A 9857-nucleotide genomic window follows, 5' to 3' on the forward strand; every position below is an offset into this window, starting at 1 on the left:
GCTAAAAGCCAACAGATGCAGCTGAAGTTGTGCCCAAATTTAAGCGTCCTTTCACTGAGCACCTTTATGGCCGGGGGGAGGGGTTCATAATTTTTCAAAGCACTGGTTACATTTGCCACAGTCCTGCTTATGAGCTGTGTTCTCTCTGTCATGAGCTTTCAGACTGTGCTGAGGAGATGCGTTTGCTACAGTCTGCTTGGAATGCAGACAGCATCTAATGCTTCTAAGATTCTAGTTTTTCTAAGTCTCAAATCAGAGGAGCGAGGAGCAGTGGGCTTTTATGTCCGCCTCTCTGAAAGCAAGCTACGCCCTGTGAATGAAGAAGAATGAGAGTTGTGGAAACCATGATTTCTAGATCGCTTCATGCTATACTTTCTTCCTCCTTTTCCCCATTGCTTTTCTGATTCCTGTATATAATATTTTATTCCATTTCTTAAAAATTACAGCTGTTTTGATTTTTTTTTTCCCTCAGACATGCATGTGGCCATTAATAGGTGGGCTGCTGTTGTTTGTGTAGATGAGGATCTGTTAACATACTGCAGAACAGAACCAGGAAAGAGGTACTGCAGGCTGCTGGGCACACGGCCTCACTGCACGCCAGTCACTCAGTGCGGGCTCGGCGGGAAGCCCCCTTCAGGGTGGCTCCTGTGAGGGCGTGGTGGGCACAGGTTTTGGTGATTTTTTAAATGTTTGATTCTGCCTAGTAGCTGTGAAGGTAAATAGAAAAGTTCTCAAAGCAGCCAAGATGGACGCCTCAGATCCATGAACTAAGCTTATTTTATGTACAGAAGAGGCCCATGGTCCCAACTGCAGACTTCCTTTTGGGCATGAATTTGGGGGGTCTGACTTACCAGCCTCTGCTAATTGTAAACCACACTTAGGGAAGCAGACAGCGTTCGAGGCTGTCAGGCGGAGAGCAGCAGGCAGAGGCGGCAGCAGACCTCTCAGGAGCAGGGCCCCCACCGGACAGCACGCTTGGGCCACAGTGAAGCCAGAAGCCTGACGCACGCTGTCTGGGGTCCCCGTCCCAGCCTCAGGCTGAGCTGTATCATTTTGACTGAGTCAGTAAGAAGAGGACTGGTGTTCATTCTCTTCTGGTCTAAAAAGCAGTGGCGTGTATAATAGGTTTTAGACTAACCCAAATGGTTGAAACAGGGAAACGAATTTGTATTTAAAAAGGTAAAAACATTCCAGATTCACCAAGTGATGATAGCTCTTTCTTCAGTAGTTGATGAATATTATCAGCCTGTCTTACTGAAAACATGATAACCAACAGGAATGTGTCTTGTTTGTGCTGCATTTGCCTCTGACAGTACTGTTAAGGGACAGTAAGACATTCTGGTTTTATGGATAATAACTACTTCATGTAGTTGTTAAGCAGCGTTACTGAACGCCTGTTGCGCCGGAGAGGTGGACTTGGCCATGATGCACTTGGTCCCAAGGTTGGCCGAGGGAAGGCTGGAGAGCAGCCTTTGTGTTAGGCCCAGACCTAACTCTGCAGACCTGGGGGCAAGGTCTGGGGGCCTCAGGCTGGCACTTAAGTCTTGGCTTTCCTGCCAGAAGCTGATTGTTGACCTGTGCTGCAGGCAGCCAAGCTCCCGGTATTCCCTGCCAGGGGCTGTGCCTCACACAGGCAGCTTTTTAGCCTTGCTGACACTGTTGCTTCTTAGAATTCATTTCTTCAGCCAGTGTTCCCTGAGCATTCTTCTAATACCAAGCATTCTTCTAGGGGCTAGGGATGAAACCGTGAACAAAACAGATAAAAATTCTTTCTCTTAATGGAGCTGATATTCTGGTTGGGATAATAACCAAGAAAAGCACGGTGTTTGGTGTGTTGTAAGCGCTAAGGAGAAAATGGAGGAAAGCAGGTACAGAGCGGCAGGCCTGGTTCGCAGGTTTTTTTAGTGGGTTGGGGAGGAGTCTGCTGAGAAAGTGGCATTTGGGAAGGAGCGGGAGCAGAGCAGGCCACTCACCTGGCCTCTCTGAGGAACTCGGGAGGTCTGAGTGGCTTCAGTAGGGTGAGCAAGGGAGAGGCTGACAGGAGTGAGGTCCGGGGGTGGGGGTCATTGGGTCCCATAAGGACTTTGGATGTCACTAGGGTGTAATGGGGTCTCAGATTTTGCAAGGCCATCCGTCATGAGATTTGGCCTGAAAACCAGAGTGACGGGGAGCTTGTTACCTGAAAACTCTAGCGCTGGGCATTAGGAAAGTGTTCTCTGTGTGAGTTGAAACCGGGTTTTCCTATAATGTTGCCTAGTGTTCTTAGCAGACTGAATCCCGATCATGGCAGTCCTGGAGGGCGTACATACAAATGAGGGAATGCTGTCGTGCAGTCCAGTCTCTGGGGTTCGGTAAGAAAGTGCGTATCATGTTACCGTCTGTTAGTCGTGAGCTGAATGGCATGTGGGTCCCTGTGGCCCACAGGGCTCTGTTTCGCTTTGCCCCTGCTCCGTCTTCCCATCAGTGACGCGCGTGACTCATGGCCTACACAGCGGTGCGGTGCAGACTGGGTACTGGATTTAGAAAGACGAGAGGATTTGAAGTGGCTCTGAGGATGGAACAAAGATGAACTTTTAACAGGGATAAGTCTTGTTCACTGTTCCAAAAAGTAGAGGCTAGAAGTGGAGGATGTTTGACTGACTACAGGTCAGAGCTGTGAACAGGCTTTGGCAGCTCTGAGGCTGCATTACTGATCAGGTTCAGAATGGGTGGCCCTGAGGGTGAGTTCAGTGGTGACTGGAGCATGCCCAGAGAAGAGCTGTGGGAAAGGGAAGGGACTGCAAAGCAGGCTCATGAACTCGGAAGGAGCCCCTCTGGAGGGCCCACCTAGCATCTCCCCAGGTCTTCCTCCTGCATCCCTTTAAAGCCCCACACACTGCCTGGCCACCCCCTGGTCCCATCTATCAGTTGACTGCCACATTGTGTCAGTTCATCTTCATAGGGTTCCTTGCCTCCATCCCCTCCTTTCTGTCACCACTGTGCCTGCACTGCACCTGGGCTCTTGCAGCAGACTCCTCCCTGGCCTCCCTCCTGTCCTGCGGATGTCAGATCACACGCTGCACTTTCCCCAGCACACCTCACATTTTCCTCATCCCCCTAACCTCACCTTTGTTCCTTGGTGGATCTAGTCTGGAACAGCCTCCTCCCTTGCCTTATGTCCCATTTCCTTCAGGAAACTTTTCTACATCCCCTCTGCAGAGATCCTTGCTCCCCTCCTCTGCCACCCCCTGCTCCTCGCCATCTTGGCTCACACTGCAAGACTCCTCCTGTCCCTCTGCTCAGTCATAAGGGACTCGAGGTTGGGGTGTGGTTTATCAGCTCCCTCTTCCTGGGCAGAAGGCAGCTCTGCCATCCAGAGTCAGCAGCACCTTCACAGGCAGCCCTGGGTCCTGAGTAAATTCATGTGCCAGTGAACTGGAGAACCAGTTTGGAAGTTGCTGTTAAGTGGAGATTTTAGCTTTAGATGATAAAAACAGATCACAGGGCAAGAATTTGGGACCTCTCATAAGAAACATCTCTACCAGTTGGTGCCCCCCAAAAGTGAAACGAATGCTCCAACAGAGGCTGTGAGGGTGAGCTGCCAAGGGGGTGTGCTTGGTTTAGGGAGGAACCAAGTCACCTCCAAGGTGCCACTGAACTTAACTCCTACTTTGTTTGATCATTAGAAGGCTGTGTTTTAATAAATTCATTTGTCATGAAAATCTGACGTCCTAATAGGACTTGAAGTAATTTATTATAATTACCATTATACTAAGTATGACACAGTGCTTCTGAAAGTGGCTTCTCAGTCAGTAGCCCCTGTAAAGTAGAACTGATCTCTGGATGTTCCTAAAGTTATGTGAAAAGGCTGGCTTTCTTCTCAGTGATCAGCAGTTATTTGAGTTAGAAGTTCAGCTACTGGAGTCAGACCGGAGTTCTCATTCTGGCTCCAGCACCTTGGTTTTTTTTGCCAGGTGATGCTAGGCAAGTGACTGAACTTCCGTTGCTGCCTGTGAAATGAGGGTAACAGCGCTGCCGTCCTAGGGCAGCTCTGAGGGTTAAAGGAGGTGATGCCCGTGAAAGCATATTCAGCGCAGGGTGTAGCAGGCAGTCAGCATTAATCATCAGGGTTACTTCTACTGGTATTGAAGGCGGAGCAGCTTCATTTCAGTCCGTATCTTTGAGTCTGTACAAGGGAGCATCTCAGATCCATTGAAATGTAGCTGCTGTGTTTAGCATCAACTGCTCACTGACTGGCCTGCTCTGGGCACCAGCCTTCTGGCCCTGAAGATTCAGTGTCTGCCAGGCCATTCTAATGTGCTAGCTGACGTCATCCCCACTGGCCCAGGTTGTGACCCGTCACCCACAACCTTACCACTGGGGATTGTAGGCTTGATAGTTTAAAGCAGGCCTTTTCAAGGCCCATGGGCAGCGTTTTAAGGATAGTAGCATAACCTATTTAACTTTTCCAGCCACCTGAATAATTTAGAAATTTTCAGTGTTTGTTCCATCTGTATAGGTATATGATTTTTGAGTGGTTCACCATATATTCCTAAAAACTAGTGTATATGAAAAATGACAAAGATCATTCACCTGCACTGACTATAAACTAACTTGCAGGAGATGTTGCAGTAAAGATCCTCAAGGTTGTGGACCCCACCCCAGAGCAGTTCCAGGCCTTCAGGAATGAGGTGGCTGTCCTTCGGTGAGTAGAAAGTGTGGCGTGGGAGGGTGGGCGCGGGTGGTGGCGTAAGAACCACAGAGGGGGCAGGCTGCGTGGCCTGACCTGTGTCTGAGGGCCTGTGGCAGGGCTGGCGGTGAGTGTGCGTTCACTGTATAGTCCTGTGGCGGAAGCAACTCCCTTAAAAGTGAAGGAAGTTGGTTTCTTTCCAGCTTAAGTGGCGCCAGGTGTTTAGAAGAGCCCCCGTTGTGGGGGAGGGTGTAGCTCAAGTGGAAGAGCGCCTGCTCAGCACGCACCAGGTCCTGGGTTCCATGCCCAGTACCCCCTCTAAAAATCAGTCAAATTACCCACCCCCCTCCAAAAAAAAGAGACGAGCCCCCACCGATGAGCACACTGTCTCAGGTCTCTGGACTCACTCCCCTCAGGTAGCGCAGGTTCTTTCTCTGGGTTTTGGTTTGACACAGGGAGAAATAGGTTCTGTTTTCACATGTATTTCCAAGAACTCTTTATAGCCAAGTTGCCTTATTTTGGACTTCAAAACTAAGTCACCATTTAAATGTGTAGGAGTAAATTGAATAATGATGGATTCCACAGACGAGGGATCCTCGTGACCCCTGTGGGGAGACGGGTGAGTGTACACAGATGAAAGAGAACATCCTCTCTGCGATCAGGGCTGGCACTGGGGGAGTAACAGTGGGCCCTTTGCCCACTCGGAACATCAGCTGAGTCGTCAGCAGTCCCCTGGGCCTGGGTCGGCGGCACGCGAGGTGTCCGCACACGGAGGACCTGGGTGCCGGGCTGAGAGCGGAGTAGATCTCCCTGTTCTGCAGCAGCAGGTTCAGAGCCTTTTCTTGTGTCCTCTTTCCAGCAAAACACGGCACGTGAACATCCTGCTCTTCATGGGCTACATGACAAAGGACAACCTGGCCATTGTGACCCAGTGGTGCGAGGGCAGCAGCCTCTACAAACACCTGCATGTGCAGGAGACCAAGTTCCAGATGTTCCAGTTGATTGACATCGCCCGGCAGACGGCTCAGGGAATGGAGTGAGTGGACGGCCTGACAAATAGGGACAGGTTGATGCTTGGACCCCAGACTTTCTAAGTTCGAACTAAGATTAGGAAAAGCCAGTTCTCTTAAGCGGTTTCTGTGCTGTTTTTGCACACTGGCTATGAGCCCGGGGGTGGGCTGAAGGAGTGAGAAATGCTTCTTCCCAAGCTGAGGCACCTCCCTGGGGGCTCAGATTCAGGTCCCAGCTGCCGTCCTCCTGGTGCAGCTGGACACCCAAGAACACGGTGGAGGCCATCGGGTGTGCTTGCTCCATGTGAGCCACCGCCACCGTCTGGTTTTAGGACGTCCTCAGGGTGTACTAGGTGAAGTCTTGAGTCTAGCTGCTGCTTTCACCTGGCACGTTTTTGCGAGGTTTCTCCACGTTGTAGTGTGAATCAGGACTCCCTTTCTGTGGCTGAATAATACTCCACTGTGTAGATGTACTGCATTTTATTTGTTCATCAGCTGATGAACATCTGGGTTGTTGGCATTACTTTTGGAGTAAAATCGATGCTTAAGAAGACTTGCCCTGTTTGTGCTGTAGCTTCATCTTCAGGTGAGGCGTGTGTGGACCATGCGAACCAGTGCAGGGCCCGTATCCAAAGTAACCCTCCCTGGGAGTCAGGCCTTCAGGTGGTTTTCCTCTTAGATGTGTTTTGAAGCTGCTTTATACCAGCGTCCCTCAGACTGGTTTTAATAGGTGTATTTCCCTTCACAGCTATTTGCATGCAAAGAACATCATCCACAGAGACATGAAATCCAACAGTATCCTTTGCTGGTGGTTTTACCTGACTGCTCAGTGCTAAATTTAGGGGACTTTTTAGCAAAAGTGACTTTGGAAAGAGCTCCACAAAGGCTGCGCTGTGTGTTCGGGTGATGCTTGAAACAGGCTTAGTTTTTCTTCTGATGGTTTTTATTACTAAATATAACTTGAGGGAGTGGGGCTTTTACGTTTTATGTCTGTCTAGTTTGTGGACTGTATATCTGGTCAGAAAGTAGCTGAAAGCCAGTGTTGCAAGATTTTTCAAAATATTACTACTTAAAATTGTCTTTCTTGAATGTACAGAAATGGTTTCCTAAGTTTCACACCTGCCAGCCTTTCTGAAAGGAGAGTGGTGCACAGCAGGCTGCCGCTTGGCCACGAGAGGCACGGCAGCTGTGCTGAGCTGCATGAAGGGACGTGGCCTAGTTTGGGCACATGTCTAAGATGTGCACTAGGCGGGTGGGGTTTTGGGGACCAATACTGACGCCATGAAAGCAGATTTAAGGAGGTAGGAATTACACACAAGTTTGCCTTGAAGTGCCTGACTTCTTTACTCAGCCTCTCTCTCCAGTCACCCAGGCGTCCTCAATGCTTCTCGACGCAGCGCTCGACTGGAAACGTCTTAGGACAGACAACATTCAGGATTCAGGGTGATTCTGTTAGTCGTCTGAGGGCAGGATGCAGGCAGGCATGAATGTGAGCTGTCAGCAGACTGCTCAGTCTTGGGGTTTAAGGCACCTACATTATGCAGGAAGGTCGCAAGGCCAGAGAACCCGTCTCTGGGTGTGTAAACGGATGAAGCAGCAGCAGGCAGAAAACTAGCTTGTTTGTGGCTGCAGCCAAATCATCTGGTGCCCTGAGCACGCCTCCTGGCAGAAGGAGCAACTTAAAAACACGTTTTGAAACTTCAGAAACTTTAGCAAATCCAGTGCTGAGAAGGCTGGGCAGATGGGAGGCAGAGATGCAGTACAAATGAGAACTTTGGGAAGGTTTTCAAAAGTAACTTGACCATTCTTTTAAAACTAGAGTTCTTAACAAGCATTGAGATATATTTCTCCATGAAGGCCTGACGGTGAAAATTGGAGATTTCGGTTTGGCAACAGTCAAGTCACGCTGGAGTGGTTCTCAGCAGGTTGAACAACCCACTGGCTCCATCCTGTGGATGGTGAGGCGGCCAGGCCCCCACTAGCAGGGTACAGGGCAGAAGGGGTTCCTAGAGGTCTGTCTGCAACTTTCAATTATTTCTCTACATTTCCCCAAAGTCCAGACCACCTCAGTGACACCTTCAGTGTCGTCAGCCTGGGGCAGAGTTGGGTTTCCTGGAGGAAGCTGGCGGTGAGGACCACCCTGAGGCGTAGCTGGGAGGACTTACCTGATAACCTGATAGGAAGTGCTGGATCCCAGAGGCTAGAATTCCTGAGCTCGTTTGAGCCTGAGCCTGAGCGTGGGGCCCTCTGGGGAAGAGTGGCAGCGGGACTCAGGAAGGGCCAGCCTGGCTCCCGCGTGTCAGTGGGGCCCAGAGGGTGACAGTTGCATTCTGTCCCCGTAGGCCCCAGAGGTGATCCGAATGCAGGATAATAACCCGTTCAGCTTCCAGTCTGACGTCTACTCCTACGGCATCGTGCTGTACGAGCTCATGACCGGCGAGCTCCCTTACTCCCACATCAACAACCGCGACCAGGTGCGTGCGCTGCGCGGGCCAGCTCACCGTGGGAGCCCGCGCCTCTGCCCGCCCACCCCTCCCCTCACTGCTCTCCTTCCCCGCAGATCATCTTCATGGTGGGCCGAGGGTACGCCTCCCCCGACCTCAGCAAGCTGTACAAGAACTGCCCCAAAGCGATGAAGAGGCTGGTGGCCGACTGTGTGAAGAAAGTCAAGGAGGAGAGGCCTCTGTTTCCCCAGGTAAGGCCTAACGCAGGGTGCCGGCGCTGGCGAAGGCAGGAGTGCTTCATGGCAGAAATGGGAGGAAAGCTGCTTTTCCTTTTCTCGGGGGGGACTTGTGTTCTGCACGAGATGCTGGAGCTTGGCGAGCAGCAGAGCCCATGTCTCTGGGCTCCCCTGGAAGCTGCTGCGGTGGAGACTCGCAGCCCCCTGAGGAGACCACCTTGTGGCCTGTTGCAGATCCTGTCTTCCATCGAACTGCTGCAGCACTCTCTGCCGAAAATCAACCGGAGCGCTTCTGAGCCATCCCTGCACCGGGCGGCCCACACCGAGGACATCAACGCCTGCACGCTGACCACGTCCTCTAGGCTGCCCGTCTTCTAGCCGCGTCCGCACCCGCGCTCGGGCGCCAGGCGGGAGGGAGGCCTGCAGGCCCCACCTCTCTGCTCCTCCCTTTCCGTGGGATAGAGCTTGTCTTCCGAGAAGCTGCTGCTAAGGACCATCTGACCACTCACAGGGCCTTAACTTCACGTTGCCTTTTCTACCCCTCCCGGCCCTGGGAGAAGCCATTTGCAATGCTGGTTTGTCCTGCTCCCGCCCCGCCCCCGCTCCGTGTCCCCCGTGCTCATGAGCTGAGCCCGCCCAGATGCACCAGTGGCGGCTGATGGCAGTACAGGACCTGGGGCCCCAGCTGTCGGCTAAATGAGTTTTTTTAGGGCAAGAAGCAGCACTCAGAGGGGAGATGAAGGCAGCAGGCAGACCAGCCCTGACGTGAGGACACGTGGACTTTGGAACTCGGCTCCTAGGAGGAATGCTTATCACAGAAGGACTTCTCTTCAGAGACACGTGGTGTGGCGCCAGACAGGTAGTTTTGCACATAATGCACCAAACAGCCCAGGACTGTCGGGAGTGCGGCCGCCTGACCAGCCTGCTTTGGTACTACGGACTTGACTGTGGGGACACGTCCCTTGAAGGTCTCCAGTGCTCTGGGGTGGTTTCCACAAGAGGCACTCGGCCGCCCCCCCCCCCCCCCGCCCTCTCAGGGAGCAGTCGTCCATCATGCTGAGTTAGTCTTCCAGGAGCTGCCCCTATGGGGCGGGGCCGCCGGGCCAGCCTTGCCTCCACATCACATCATGTGTATGCAAGGAAGCCAGGGACACAGGTTTTCTTGATGATTTGGGTTTTAATTTTGTTTTTATTGCGCCTGACAAAATACAGTTATCCAATGGTTCCTCAATTATGTTATTTTAATAAAATAAATTAAATGTAGGTTTAATGGCTGTTTCCTCCTTTTAAAGTTAACCCTGAGCTCAGAGGTTGAACTCCAATTGTTCATCCCATCTGGAGCAGAACTCAAGAGCCCAGGATCTCTGCTAGGAATGATTTTAATTCTGCCTTTGTCACCGTTCACTAAAGAGTTAACTATGAAAATTACGCAAAAAGCACTTGAAACTCAGGTAAGAGTAGACCTTTCTAACCACACTTTAAAGTAATGCATTTTATA

General features: G+C 51.4%; 1 protein-coding gene across 4 annotated transcripts in view; it reads left to right on the top strand.

Annotated features, from left to right (window-relative positions):
* Positions 1–9622, top strand: part of RAF1 (Raf-1 proto-oncogene, serine/threonine kinase) — a 59401-nt gene extending 49779 nt beyond the window's left edge. For all 4 annotated transcript variants that reach the window (XM_064496234.1, XM_031470933.2, XM_064496235.1 and 1 more), the window contains 7 exons: positions 4600–4684; positions 5529–5705; positions 6428–6474; positions 7519–7637; positions 8022–8153; positions 8240–8374; positions 8594–9622. In XM_064496234.1, coding sequence (XP_064352304.1) covers positions 4600–4684; positions 5529–5705; positions 6428–6474; positions 7519–7637; positions 8022–8153; positions 8240–8374; positions 8594–8737 — 839 coding nt within the window. In that variant the 3' untranslated portion in view covers positions 8738–9622. The remainder of the gene's footprint in view (positions 1–4599; positions 4685–5528; positions 5706–6427; positions 6475–7518; positions 7638–8021; positions 8154–8239; positions 8375–8593) is intronic.
* The last annotated feature ends 235 nt before the right edge of the window (positions 9623–9857 follow it).

This window comes from Camelus dromedarius, chromosome 17, assembly GCF_036321535.1.
Source record: "Camelus dromedarius isolate mCamDro1 chromosome 17, mCamDro1.pat, whole genome shotgun sequence".
Classification (NCBI taxonomy): domain Eukaryota; kingdom Metazoa; phylum Chordata; class Mammalia; order Artiodactyla; family Camelidae; genus Camelus; species Camelus dromedarius.